Source organism: Chiloscyllium plagiosum, chromosome 11 (assembly GCF_004010195.1).
Source record: "Chiloscyllium plagiosum isolate BGI_BamShark_2017 chromosome 11, ASM401019v2, whole genome shotgun sequence".
Classification (NCBI taxonomy): Eukaryota; Metazoa; Chordata; class Chondrichthyes; order Orectolobiformes; family Hemiscylliidae; genus Chiloscyllium; species Chiloscyllium plagiosum.
The window spans coordinates 74242850-74258280 of NC_057720.1; the positions used below are offsets into that span (position 1 = coordinate 74242850).

The 15431-nt window shown below is 37.9% G+C and overlaps 1 protein-coding gene across 7 annotated transcripts in view; it reads right to left on the minus strand.

Moving 5' to 3' along the window:
* Nucleotides 1-2497: 2497 nt before the first annotated feature.
* Nucleotides 2498-15431, minus strand: part of ro60 (Ro60, Y RNA binding protein) — a 37873-nt gene continuing 24939 nt past the window's right edge. For all 7 annotated transcript variants that reach the window (XM_043699815.1, XM_043699809.1, XM_043699811.1 and 4 more), the window contains 6 exons: nucleotides 14036-14182; nucleotides 12757-12894; nucleotides 12556-12675; nucleotides 6838-6951; nucleotides 5497-5643; nucleotides 2498-2845 (listed from right to left, as the gene is read on the minus strand). In XM_043699815.1, the coding sequence (XP_043555750.1) occupies nucleotides 2693-2845; nucleotides 5497-5643; nucleotides 6838-6951; nucleotides 12556-12675; nucleotides 12757-12894; nucleotides 14036-14182 (819 nt within the window). In that variant the 3' untranslated portion in view covers nucleotides 2498-2692. The remainder of the gene's footprint in view (nucleotides 2846-5496; nucleotides 5644-6837; nucleotides 6952-12555; nucleotides 12676-12756; nucleotides 12895-14035; nucleotides 14183-15431) is intronic.

Sequence of the window (15431 nt, forward strand, 5' to 3'; positions counted from 1 at the left end):
CTTTTACTTTAAAATACCATGGCAGTACTTGGTCAATCTTTCAAGGCTTAAGTTATAAAGTTCTTTATTCTGTTCTTCATAATAACTTTTCCTCATCGTGATTTTCACGTGATCTTCAAGAGCCTACCTACCCCAATACGTTTTGGACCCAATCTGTCAAATGAGATTTTAACATGCTGTTACGTCATTTTTCTTTGGATGCATGTACCCTGGGCAGATTTTGTCAGGCAGTGACAGGTAAGAGGTCTAGCCACATTCCCACTTCTTTACCAACATCACTCAAAAGATAGTCTCATTTGTTCTGATGAATCTAAACCAAACAGCTGGATGATTGGTTACAATGCCTTTCACAGTGTGATTTCCATCAATCATGTATCAGGCAAAAAGCAACAAGTATATAAAAATGCAGGATGCTCCAAGCCTTCTTTTAGGTATCAATGACAACCAGCAGGGCCATTAACTATTGGTAATTATTCCTACCTGCATAGCATGTGGCTACTAAGACACTGACTCAACACAAAATGTCCAGATTATCCACCCACATCAGCTCCACTGCTTTATCAAGTGTTTTGAACAATTGGCTGAAAACATACAAGACTGAGACATCAATATTTGAAATGTTATCATTACAATATTACCAGTTTGTGCTGTATGCATTTTAATTACATTTTCCCATTAGCTTCATTGATATTCACAACAGGAGGCTGCAACAACATCTTCATGGGTTTTATAAAGACAAGGAAATATTAGGCTTCGTCTGTAGTTATTTAGCTAGGACTGTAAGCGTACTGCTTGGTACGTTCTGCTAGTTTTATACATGTATAGAGACATTAAATCAGCTAGGCAATCAAGCTTGCCTGTAAGGTCTCTGACAAAACAATCAATCAGACTATGCACATTGTTCAAATGTACATATAATATCCCTTACTACCAGTACTATGCGGGCAGGGGCACATATTAGAGGAACTGACTTTAGGAGAAAAGCAGAGGAAAATATCATTTATAGAAGTTCACAGAAAGGTATGGTACTTATTACCTAACTTATAATTGCACAAGCTTCCGGTTTAAAAATAAACTAATTTGTCAATATTTTCAGGATTCGATGGATTCAAGTTGTCCGGAGCTTATTCTGAAAACATTTACTACTTTCTCAACCCAATTTTTATTATATGGAAATTTTGGCATCTTCATATAGGTCCCTTATGCCTCTGCTTTACATACATAATATTATAATATTGCATCCTGTTCTTTCAAAAACACATTCTAGTGAGGTTTGGAGTTCAAGTCACACCAAAAACATGTTTATAACAGCTTACACTGAACAATCAAAGATCATTTTACCTGGCAAACATTGTTCACCAAAGAGCTTTGAAGTGTTATCACAGTGATAACTTTTAACTGTTCACATTGATATTCTTTTCAAATAAGATCATGTTGCAGTGAGCCCTCAAAATCCAAAAGGGTGACTCAGAACAACAAAATGATTTGCATGACTAATATTCTGCCTTACATTCATTGTTTGCTATGGACTCCACACTTAAAACCTTCTAGATTATTATCAATACGAGATGGACTAGAACACATCAGTCATTAAAGCGAACTATCAGTGAAATGACATTACTTTTTGCAAAATGATATTTATCTTCATTGAGTAACTTCATCTCATTGAGTTGCCTTAATTGTCAACGTGCTTTTTCCCTCACTGACAGCAGCTATTACAGTTTAAAATACATAAGGAAAGAAATTGCTGGTGAACTTAGGAGAATTTATTTTTGTGCTATGACTTTTATGGCTGTCCTTTAAAACTATCTGTCAGCTGAATAATAGAAACTTGGAAAGTAGTAGCATACTTACACATAGGTTTACCATTCAAAGTCTACTTTATTTATCACAATCCACCCATAATAAACTCCAATTTACTGCATTCACGCTGACCTTAATGCCCATTTCATCCTTTTTAAGTTCTTTTCATGGAACTACTATTAAAAGAACTACAAAGTACAATATGTTACAAGTATTTCTTGTCTCAGAACATTCTCATAACCTAATCCTCCTCAAAACTTAACCCATTTCCATGATTGAAACGTCTCAACTTTTGTCAACCTGTTCACAGTAACAGATTACAATTTTAAGAAAAGTTCTCCACTATTTCAAATAATCCATTTACTGTCAGTATGGTCTCATTTAAACCCACTGAACAAAAACAAAAAGAGCACAACTTCAGTTGCCACTCAGATGTTTCTAGTTAAGGTTATAAATGCCTCCACAGCGGAGAGTTGAAAGCAAACTATAATTAAAAACAATTTGCTTTGATAGAACATTCTTGAAATCCAATTACAGATCATGCCATTTATAGTTGAGAGTATAGTGCTGGAAAAGCACAGCAGGTCAGGCAGCATCCGAGAAGCAGGAGAATCGACATTACTGATGAAAGGCTTATGCTCGAAATGTCAATTCTCGTTCCTCGGATGCTGCCAGAACTGCTGTGCTTTTCCAGCACCACACTCTCGACTCTGAGCTCCAGCATTTGCAGTCCTCACTTTCTCCTATGCCATTTAGTGTCTTGTTAATTCAAACAGGCACTCTACCAAGAACCTAGCAACCCATTATGTGTGTATTTCATTTATGCAGTCTTGGAAACCTGATGAGTAATTACTCTTTGACTAAATAATTCAATGATTTCTTCCAATATTTAAATCAAATCCAATGCAAAGTTTTGAATGACTTCCAGAGCCCCAGAATCAAAACCACAAATATCCAGCATGCCTCTGTCATCCGGGTCAGCAATGGTGAAACCATTAGAAGCCAATCCACAAACAATCAATTTGGCAGGAATGCCCATGTTCTGTAACAAAAAATAAACAAAAAAAGAGTAAGCAAACAAAAGCCTGTCAATTAATATGAATCAATATATCTCTACAGATGCTGCTTGATTTCTCAGCATCTTCTGTTTTGATTGCAAAATTCTGGCATCTCCAGTGTTTATATTTGAATGATTCAAGATGACCAAATCATAGGTGTTATTTGGACACATTTGGCTGTGTTCTTCCTGTAGAACAATATGGGCAATATTTCTCTCAAGAAGCACAAAGCTTCAACTGCTACAATGGAGTTGCCTTCCCTTTAATTATAGTATAGCTACATCATGCAATTATGTAAATATACTTGTGGGGTCACAATCTTTCATTGATTTTCTGAATGGTTGGGAACAATCATTCAGACTATTTGTCAGAGACTTGATCACTTTTGACGGGTAGTACTTCTAGAAATAGCATCTGTAACCCTGTTAGCTTCCTGAAGATATCATTGAAAATCACTCTTTTTATTGATTCTGTTTAGAGGCATAAGTGCTAGCTCATTGATAATACTGGTATGCCATTAAAGAGTTGATGCTGACAGAAGACTGTAAGGTGAATGTTGCATTTACTTCAACCTAGTTCAGACATTTACTGGTAGCCTAATCTTTAGATCAAAGATCATTTTAGTACAACATGTTACTTCAGGTTTGCTGAAATCACACTTCACAAGCAACCTTAAATAGGAGTTGGGATGTACCCTGAATATTCGACACCAGCATTTGCTAATGTAAATGGAAAACAGCTGCAAGAATAGCCGAATTCTTTGTATTAATTTGAATGCACAACAAATATCTGAGGGACATCTCTAATTCCCTGCTCACTTAAGCAATTTCTCCTCATTGCAATACAATTTGTGCTAATCACAAATGGTGTTGGCACTAAATAGATGCAAGTAGTTCGGGAAATGGAAGAGTATGCGGGTACATCACCCAATTAGGAATTCTAATAGGATATCATCAATTATTGTGAGGAATTGAATACTAAAATAATGAGGTTATGCTTCAATTATGCAAAATGCTGTTCAGACCAAATGTGGAGTACTTTGCACATTATTGGTCATTTTCTTAAAGAAGGATGTAAATGCATTGGAGGCATTTCAGAGAAGCGTCACTGGACTAATACTTGGAATAGGCAAACTGAGTTATGAAGAAAGGTTTCACAGTCTTATATCCATTGCAGTTTAGAAGAGTAAGAGGCTGATTGAAACATAAAATTCTTAAGTATCTTGACAGGGGAGATGTGGATTTTATTTTTGCAGAGATGAGTGACACTGGCTAGGATACCTTTTACTGCCCATCCCTAAATGCCCTGAGGGTAGTTAAGAATCAACTATGGGTTCAGAGTCACATGGAAGCCAGACCAGGTATGGATAGCAGTTTCTTTCGCTAAAAGACATTAGTGAACCAGATGGGTTTTTTCAATAATTGATAATGGATTCATAGACATTCTTTGACTCTTAATTCCAGACTTTTACTGAAGTCAAATTCCACCATCTACTGTGGTGGGATTTGAACCCTAGTCCCAAGGACATTACTTAGGTCTCAGGATTAACAACCAGCAATAACACCATTTGGCCATTGCCTTCCCCATATATGTTTTCTCTTATCAGAGAATCCACAACTAAGAATCACTGTTCAAAAATAGGGGTCATCCATTTAAAACAAAGTTTAGGCAAAATATTTTATCAGACGTTCACGGACCTTTGGAACTCTCTCCCTGAAAAGATGCTGTAAGCAGAATCTTTGAATATTTTTTCAGGCATAAGTAGATAAATTCTTGTTAAGCAAAGCTTTGAAGGTTATGAATGGTAGGCGGGAATGTGGACTGTGGTTACAATCAGATCAGCCACGATGTTATTGAATGGTGGAACAGGCTCAAGGGGCTCAATGGCCTACCCTTGCTCCTGATTTGTATAGTTGTATTAATTGTAGCATTCCCAATGTTTGTCAGTGCCAACATCTTAGCATATTAGAGTAAAAAGCTGATTCTACTGGTCAGGATGGTTCAGTACATTGGTTGTTAGATTTTTCTACAGAGCCATTTGTGCTAGCTCAATTTCTAGTGAACTTCCAAGTGTCAAATTATCACATACCATGTCAGTATACATTTCTGGATTTAAAAAAAAGAAAATTATTAACAATTTACACCAAATTGCAAATTTCCATCCTCACTCCTAAAAATGTTAAACTTTATTACAGCGTTAAAGTTTCTCAGTTGCTGGGCATGCTAGGTGTTTCAGCCAAATGGTTATTGTTCAGATTGAGCTGGATGAAGTGTGTTGGCAGCTGATCCAGCTGTGGAAATTATTAAAGCCAAGCCTAATTTTGCCTTATTCAAGTAACCAACATACAACCAGCAGTTGCCGTTTGATATTTAGAGAAAGGACATCTGACCATTGGTCCCCCTCTAATCCAGGAGTGCTGTTCCCAATAGCTCCACTTTCTTGCAGAACCAGGCAATGCATTTCAGGCAACAGATTACAGTGGCACCTTCCTAACTTTAGATCGCAGCTACTACACATTTCTAACAATTCTGCACACTACCAACGTTCGAGTTTGTTTCACATTTCTCAAATCTAATATTCACTGCCTTGTAAAAATTGTTCCATTGTAAGATTAATGTAAGATAATTCTCTCACCTTTCTGTATTCTCTTAGAGCATCTGCAGGATGCATATTTCCATAATATGTCTCATTATCAGTAAAGACAAGAAACATGTCTGCAACAGTTTTTGTCTTAATAGCCCACAACATTGGGAGAGCACAGTCCGTGGCACCAAAAGGGACCTGTTTAAAAAAATATTCAAAGTTGTCTTTATAATTGGATACAACACATTCTTTTCAGGTGTGAAAAAGAGGCAGAAGTTGGGAAAACTGGAGAGACAAACAGTCCAAATAAATTATAATTTAAAAAAAATATAGAGTGGGAGAAAAACACCACTGCATATTTAAAGTTTAAAGGAAGGCACGCCAGGAAAATACATGCAATTACTTGGGCAGCATGGTGGCTCAGTGGTTAGCACTGCTGCCTCAGTGCCAGGGACCTGGGTTCGATTTCACCCTCAAGTGTCTACGTAGATTTGCTTTGGTTTCCTCCCACAGTCCAAAGATGTGCAGGCTAGGTACATTAGCCAATGGGAAATGCAGGGTTACAGGGATATGATGGGTCTGGGTGGGATGATCTTCAGAGGGTCAGTGTGGACTCAATGGGTCAAATGGCCTGCTTCCACACTGTAGGGTTTCTATGAACTAGGACCAACATGTGCACAAAAACCTTGGCACCCAACACCCTCACATCAAAAGTATTGCAGGTACACAATCCTTGATCTGAAGTCCGAAAGGCTCCAAAATCCGAAGATTCTTCGTGAAGTTTTTTTCGGCATAACAAGGTTGTTTGGCATGGCAAACAGTGATGCAACTCCACACCCACTTAACTCACGTCACTCTGTTGTGACGTGGTGGCATGGCCCAGCATTGGCAGGCATCAATTGTATCTCAGCGCTTGTACTAGTCACACGTTGGTCTGCTGTTCGGTAATTTTTTAAATTTCACTGCAAAAATGTCATTTATTCCAAAATCTGAAAAATTGCGAATTCTGAAGAACAACTGGCCCCAAGACTTTTTGATAAGGCTTGTGTACCTGTATGCATTACAAGCTACTGAGCATTGAACTGAATGAATAAAACTATGTCTGAAACACTCACTAAATTAATTTGCACTAATACTCATGCTGATATATAGTGAAAGTTTATTTCTAACAATACAATGCTTAATTTTTAAAGATACTTGATGAATCCCCATATTAAGATGGATTCTGAAATAATCTTTCATCCACAGCTGAACTGTTACTATTAACTTTTAGAATTACAGGAACAAAGTTAGCAAAGCGGGCAAAATACAGGATTTTGGATAGGCCAATGTGGATCAAGCTCGTAGTCTCTATGACAATTGAAGTTAATAAGTGTAAGGATTTTACATTACCGCATGCATGGCAGTAAATACTTCATCCATTGTCATTTCTGAACTGATGTGTATTGGAACCATATCATCAGAGAAAGCAACTATTGTAAAATTGGTTTCTGTGCGTGCAATTACCTAAAAAAAAAGAAAACTCATAATGATTACTTCATAGACAGGACTCAGATACTCATGTACCATTAAAAATTTTGAAGGTATTCAATGACCAGAATTATAACTAGACAAGCCATATAAACACTGACCATAAGAGATTGGGAACTCTGTGCTGAATAACTTATCTCTTGATTTCCCAAATCCTGTGCACCATTCAAAAAGCAGTCATGAGTGTGGTAGAATACACTTCACAAACCTGGGTAACTTCATCTCCAACACAAGATCAGCAAACAAGGCAAAGCAGCCTGCTGAATAGTACACCATGCACGATCTGAAACATTCAGTCCCTCCAAAATAGTGATTGTAATATGTACCATCTGAATGATTCATAGCTGCAATCACCAAGTCCTCTTAAACAGCTACCTTTGCAACCTAGAAGGACAAAGGCAGTAGAGGCAAGAGAACACAATCATCCACAATCTCTAGCTTTAGTACACAATGTCCTGACTTGGTAGTACATTGCAGTTCCAGCACTTGTCACTGGCTCAAAATCATAGGACTTCCTTCACTTATACCCACAGTATTGCAACGATTAAAAAAAAGCAACTCATCAACTTCTTAACAGCAACTACAGATAGGCACAAATGCAGGCTCATATCCCATGAGTGAATGAAAAAAAATCATGGATAACAGAGTGAGCCAAGGTGGTCGTTCAAAACTGGCAGCTCTGGGAAGTGACAGCCGTGCAAGTCTCAATGCCAACACATGGATTAATGGAGTTTGGAATCCCACAAAACTTCCCATGTATTAATACAAGTCTAATCACCTTACTGGCTGGTACTAAGGTGATGAGGAGCATTAACCAGCTTGTCCGTGGATCCTTCTACTATTTCACATTTTACCAAAAGCAAAGGACAAATACATGAACATATAAAGACATACATTCGGCTTTGATATAACACGATAGTTCCGTCCTTGTGCAATCTCACATTATGAGAACATTGTGCAACAGCCGTACCATTTAAACTAATGGGGCCAGAGGCACATTATAACCAATATAGGTAAGGAGAGCTCACGTTCTACAAATAATGGTCTAAATTCTTCAATCATATTAATCCGATTCACGTGGAAGAAATGCACGTTATAGCAGAACCGACTGTACTGGCATTTTAACAGCAGCAAGTCTGTCAAATGTTTCTCATTATAAGTGCAAGTACACAAAAATAATTTCATATTTTAATAAGATTCCTGTTTGCTTACGCCAAATGTGGGATAAGAGCTACCATGATCAGATCATTTCTTGTTGTATACAGTACAAACTCATGAATGGGAGTAAAGCTCTCTTGAAAAGTGCCTAGCTGCAAGATATTTCAACAGGCGAAGCTAGCTGTTTAACATTGTTGTATGCAGTAGCAATAGGAGTTCATTCCTAACAAATCAAAAAAACACATCTGTCCATCATAAATGACGATTGTGGTACATCTACTTCAGTAATGGGATACTAGGTGAGTAGATCATACATCTCAAAGACTCTTGTGAATCACATCAAACTGCTTATCTCTTTGACTGTTTACAACAAGCAAGATACTGACTGTACACCCAACCACCCCGCACTTGCAAAACTCTCAACAGCGTTCAACATTAGATGTGATTTTGTAATTGGGCAATGTTTTCTAAATAATCCCTGAGTGTGCAAAGAATTAAGGTGAGAAACGATTTAAGTTGTCAGCTGGACTTGTAGTGGGGCACATTTGTGTGTATGGAAGCTACACCAGTCGGCCAATCAGAACTCTTGACTCATAAGTAGAAATCTTGTTTTCCCTGTTTATTAGTTTTTTTGCAAATTGTTCTTTTGAGTACAAAAAGCTTGGACAAAATGTGCTTTTGTTCTGCAACACAAGTTCTGTACTACCAAACAACTATTAACACAAAAAATATTTGTTATTCATATAGATTTGAGGTTCATTGTTTTCAAGTATGCTCACACAAAGAAATTTCTAGGCATATTTCCATAGAACCATTTTCTTCAACATCCAGTGATAATCAAAGAACAAACTGTCTGAAGAAAAACATAAATAGCTTAATTTGCTCATCAATAGAGCAACTTCAAATCTCTGCTATTCCCCTAAGATGTTCCTTGAGCATACTAAGGAGATAACATGCATGTGTCTTATAATTCCAGATAAACTCTCCTATGCACATGCATGGGCACCTTAACATTGATATCTCATAAGGTTTCGTTGTTCAAATTATGTTGATCACAGGTGGGCATTGCCAACCTCTTCCGTGACAAATTTCAATCTCATTTACTTCTGAGTGCGCCCTGGAAGAAACTCTCCTCAGGTTGCTTACAAATTCCTAAACATTGCACTTTTGGACTTCCATTCATAACAAATTGTCTGCAGCCACCCAATTCAGTCATTTGTTTTTCGCACCTTAATTGCTCTTATTGCCACTTCCTTACAATCAAGAGACACAGACTTTAATATTTCAGGTGGACAATTGGTTTAGCTACTCAAAACCATATATGACTAGACCATATTGAGTAACAGATGCTGCTGCCAAAACAGCTTCCTATTCCTGGGCAATTCTAATTTTTTTCCACTGCAAGCTGCCGAACAAAACCATTGCCCTCAGGCTCCTAAATCCTCAGGACGTGTGAGGGAGTGTATGGAGTTGTTCTCAGCAAGGGTTAAGCCACTCATTTCACTGCTACTCCGCATTTTCCATACACCAGGAGTTCGCAACCTTTTCACTTTTATTAGATTTTATAATAGATTACTTACAGTGTGGAAACAGGCCCTTCGGCCCAACAAGTCCACACCGACCCGCAACCTACCCAGACCCATTCCTCTACATTTACCCCTTCACCTAACACTACGGGCAATTCAGCATGGCCAATTCACCTAACCTGCACATTTTTGGACTGTGGGAGGAAACCGGAGCACCCGGAGGAAACCCATGCAGATACGGGGAGAATGTGCAAACTCCACACAGTCAGTCACCTGAGGCGGGAATTGAACCCGGGTCCCTGGCACTGTGAGGCAGCAGTGCTAACCACTGTGCCACCGTGCCGCCCATTTTGATGCCCCTCTCTCATCTTATGAAATTTCCACATACACCCTCTAACACAAGCATTACTTCGGTAGAAAAATGTTTAGAATTAAACATAAATTTTGTTTAACTTTATTTAATACTAATTTAAATGCTGGATGGTCAAACAGAGGTGGATCAAATGACGTACCTCATTTGTAAATTCAATGATCTTGTGGAAATGGCCATTTGTTTGTAGTAAATCAATTTAATGAAACCAATAAATGGTCGCATTGTAAGGGCTGGTATGAACAAGCTGCAGAGTAATTCTGATAATAGACTAGAAGATTTCTGAACTGGCAGCATGGCTGGAAAAGGTTTGAGGAACGTGCCCTGCTTTCATCAAATGAAAAACAAAATACAATATCCCATGAAGAACTGCAAGCAGTTACACTCATACAGAGCTCTTATAACCGGAGATGATGACAAAAATACCAAATATTCAACATTGCTTTTTACTCAGGAGACAGCATCAACTGTTCTGAATGAACTTGTCAATTTGTAAATAACTAGGATGTTTTTGATGGAGTTTGAAAGGGTTCATGCACAATGCCCGGATGCAATTTCAGAAACTGACAGTTTTGCAATAGCAAAATTTTACATACAAGGCTCCTGGAACTAGCTTGGGTGCTGTGGCCTACTTCCAAGAAGCCAGTGGTCATTACAACTTTCTAGTGCCACCTAGTGGCTGCTTATAATAAGAACAAAACGTTGATAAAACAACAAACTGTTCAAATTACTCATCCAGAGGAAAATGGAAGTAATAGAACTGTACAACACGGAAACAAGCCCTTTGGTCCAACCTGTCCAAGCCAATCAGATATCCTAAATTAATCTAGTCTCATTTGCCAGCACATGGCCCATATCCCTCTAAACCCTTTCTATTCATGTAACCATCCAGATGTCTTTTAAATGTTGTAATTGTACCAGCTGCCACCACTTCCTCTGACAACTCGTTCCATACATTGGCCACACTTTGTGTGGAAGAGTTGCACCTTAGATCCTGTTTAATTCTTTCCCTTCTCAATGTTAACCTATGCCCTCTAGTTCTGGACTCTCCCAACCCAGGAAAAGGCCTTGTCTATTTATCCTATCCATGCCCCTCACGATTTTATAAACTTCTATAAGGTCACCCTCAGCTTCCGATATTTCAGGAAAAACAGCCCCAGCCTATATACATGACGAAAAGCAGTGGATCCAGCACCAACCTTGTGGCACACCACTAGTGAGAGGCCTTCAGTCTGAAAAGCAACACTGTCTTCTATCTTCGAGCCAGTTCAGTATCCAAATGGCTAGTTCTCCCTCTATTCTATGTGATCTGATCTTGCTAACCAGTCTCCCATGGGGAACCTTGCGAACGCCTTACTGAAGTCCATGTAGACCACATCCATGCTCTGTCCTCATCAATCCTCTTCATTACATCTTCAAAAAACTCAATCAAAGTTCGTGCGACTTGATTTCCCACGCACAAAGCTGTGCTGACTATCTCTAAGCAGTCCTTGCCTTTCCAAATACATGTAAACCCTGTCCCTCAGGATTCCCTCCAACAACATGCCCACCACCAATGTCAGCTCACCAGTTTATAGTTCCCTAGCTTTTCCTTATCATCTTTTTTAAATAGTGGCACCATGTTAGCCAACCTTCAGTCTTCTGGCATCTCACCGGTGACTATCGATGATACAAATGTCTCAGCAAGGGGCCCAGCAATCACTTCCCTATTATCCAACAGAGTTCTAGGGTACACCTAATCATGTCCTGGGAATTTATCCATCTTATGCATTTTAAGACATCCAGCACCACCTCCACTGTAACATAGACATTTTTAAAGATGTCACTATCTACTTCCTCACATTGTATATCTTCCATGTCCTTTTCCATACTAATCACTGATGCAAAATACTTGTTTGCTATCTCCCCCATCTCCTCTGGTTCCTCATAAAGGCTACCAAGCTGATTTTTGAGGGGCACTACTCTTTACTTATCCTTTTGTCCTTAATGTATTTATAAAATCCCTTTGGATGCTCCTTAACCCAATATGCTAAAGCATCTCAAATCCTCTTTTCGCTCTCCTGATTTCCTCTTAAGAGTACTCCTACTGTCTTTATACTCTTCTAAGGCTTCACACGATCTCTGCTGTGTATACCTGACAAATGCTTCCTTCTTTTTCTTGACCAAAACCTAAATTTCTCTAGCATTCCCTACATCTATCAGCCTTTCCTTTCACTCTAACAGGAATATATTGTCTCTGGATTCTCGTTATTGAAGGCTTCCCACCTTCCAGTCGTCATTAACCTGCAAGCATCTGCCCCCAATCAGCTTTTGGAAATTTGCGTGGAAGGAAAGGGAAAACTGGAAATAGTATTTTCTGTTCAAAACGTATTACACAATGATTAATTTGTGAACCTTGCAAACACTTATGATTTTAAAAAATTTTAATACAACGTATTTGTACTAATTGTTACATAATTATAATACAATGTACAAAACAAATTGGGAAAAGACTAAAGCAAGAACTGCTTTGTGAAAGCATCTTACCATTGACATAGCTGCAGCAACACGATTAGCATAAAGTACTCTGCATCCTAGGACCTGACTGCACATGGAAGAGCTGACATCTAAGGCCAAAACAAAGCGCTTTCCCATTGGTTCCACATTCTGTAACATTACACAAGAATACTTCATTTATTTTCTACAAATCACAAAACATACTATAAAGTTGGAAAATGATGCAATTACCTTGAAAGCTTTATAAAATGCCTGATCAAGTGCTACTAAAATTTCTGGATTAGGATTCCACTTTAGCTTTCCTCGGTTTCCTTTTCCTCCCTTGTATGTTTCTAGAGCCACCAAAATGTGAAATGGATGGATTCCAGCCTAGAAGTCAAACAGTAATGTGTTCTTGACAAATATAATCCATATGTGGTTGTGATATAATCTATATATGGCTCAAAAACATCAGTGCATTATTTCCCTCACCTAATACTATGCCCTCATCACAAAGGCGTTCACTATGTTTAAGTATCTTTTCACAGTAGTAATAGCCTTTAGTATTTTGCCCAAAGGTTCACTTTTCACACATGCGCATTTATTTATAATGCATGTTTAAACTTTCTACCACCCAAACAGTATTTTCTTACATCAAGAGAAATTTTGCAATTAAGTTTAATTATTTTTGTTTTGTTCATAAGGAATTGAGATTATTAGGTAAGACAGGCAAAGAAAAGGGAGAAAACAAATTTTAGTTTTTATTTTGTTAGAATGCTCCAATAATAAGACAAACTCTAAAGTAATTCCAGTAATTAAGATTTAAAACACATTTTAAAAATTTCACTTACATCTGAATACCCTGTCCCTAGCATTTGCTGCCCGATTTAATGGGCAAATGTAGCAACTTGGAAGGATTTGAATGCCAGGTCAAAAGAAATCAGTGGAGAACAATTTGAGTTACAGATGAGAAACTCAGACAAACACATCAGCTATTTTCTTTCAACCGCATACATGTGAACTCCAAGAATTGCTATCCATTTACCTCAATTTACCCTTGAGGCAACATCCAGGGTAGTAATAAGACCTCTTATCTTAATTACACTGTTGGCAAGCAGTAACTAATGGAGTGCCACAGGGCTGTAATTATTTACAATCTTTATCAATAACTTGGATGTGGAGATCAATTGTATGGTAGCTAAATTTGCAATGACAACAAAGTAGATAAGAAACAAAAACAGAAATTGCTGCTCGAAAGATTCTTCCGCAGAAGTGTCAGAAACATTAATGCTGCTTTCTGCTGCCACATCTGTTGAGTTTCTCCAGGAATTTCTTCTTTTGTTTCAGATTTCAAGTATCTGCAGCTCTTTGTTTCATATTAAGTTAAATTTAAAAATGAGTTGTTGAGTTAGAAAGTCTATTCCAAATTTTCAGTAAAATGTGATTATGAGCAGGTGTGGTCAAACGTACGTTATACTGCCTTTATGAACTGAATGTGAATTATTACAAATATTTAGATAGAAAAGCATACCTTCTTTAAGACAGTCTCATTGTTCAGTCTTTCACACACTATGGTAACTGCTTCACTTTCTGGTTTAAGAATGGAATCAGCAGTCATTTTTCCCAAATGTCTAAGCATTGTAATAACAGGCATATCCTTCAATAATGCCCTCCACACCTAATGAGAGAAAAAAACAGTTTAAGATAGAAAATGGTGGAAAAACACAGCAAGTCTGAAAGCAACGGTGGACAGAAAAAAGCAGAGTTGATACTTCAAGTCAGTAAAGACACACATTACTCTGATTCAGTGTTATACAACAGGACTTAAAGTTTCAACACTGTGAATGCCTATGTTCAACATAAAAGTACAATATTTAGTATTGCCCATGGAGCAAAGAGAGAGAGGGAAAAACTATATATTCTGGAAAGGCAGTGGAAAAAGACAGAACATCAATCCTTACACACTTGCGTAATCATTTATTTCCTAAAATTTACCTTCTGTAGCATGCAACTTCGAAACCAACAACCACAACCTTTTTTCTAATCTAATGTAATCTAATCTAATCTAATCTAACCACAACCTTCTTCTATTTAAATAGATACTAAATTTATCTACCCGTTTAATTTTAGTGATTTCCTTTCCAGTTAATACACAATCTTTCTCATTTAGACTGTTTTGATAGTGTTCATTATCCCACATAATGGATAATGTAGGAGCTGACTGTCTACATAACATTCATTCAGTATACCACATTCCATATGACCATTCTTAAAAGATTCAATATAGCCGATTGGCTAACTCACTACCTTGTTCCTGCTTTTTCCCCACATCCTTTGATCACTTTAGCCCCACGACTATTTCTATCTCCTTCTTGAAAACATTCAATGTTTCGTCTTAACTGTTTTGTTTCACAATTCCACAAGCTATCATAATATGGTAGAGTTCAGTCTGCAGTTTGAAAGAGAGAAGGCAAAATCGGATGTAATGGTGTTACAGTTAAATAAAAGGTAATTATGAGGGCATGAGAGAGGAACCAACGAAAATAGACTGGAAGCAGAGCCTAGCAGGGAAGACAGTAGTGCAAAAATGGCAGGAGTTTGTGGGTATAATTGAGGACACTGTGCAGAGGTTCATCCCCAAGAAGAGAAAGATTATCCGGGGAGGGGTTAGACAGCCATGGCTGACAAAGGAAGTCAGGAAATGTATCAAAGAAAAAGAGAGATCCTATAAAGTGGCCAAGAGCACTGGGAAATCAGAAGATTGGGAAGGCTACAAAAACAAAATGAGGATAACAAAGAGAGAAATAAGGAAGGAGAGGATCAAATATGAAGGTAGGCTAGCCAGTAATATTAGAAATGATAGTAAAAGTTTCTTTCAATACATAAGAAACAAACGACAGGCAAAAGTAGACAGTGGGCCACTTCAA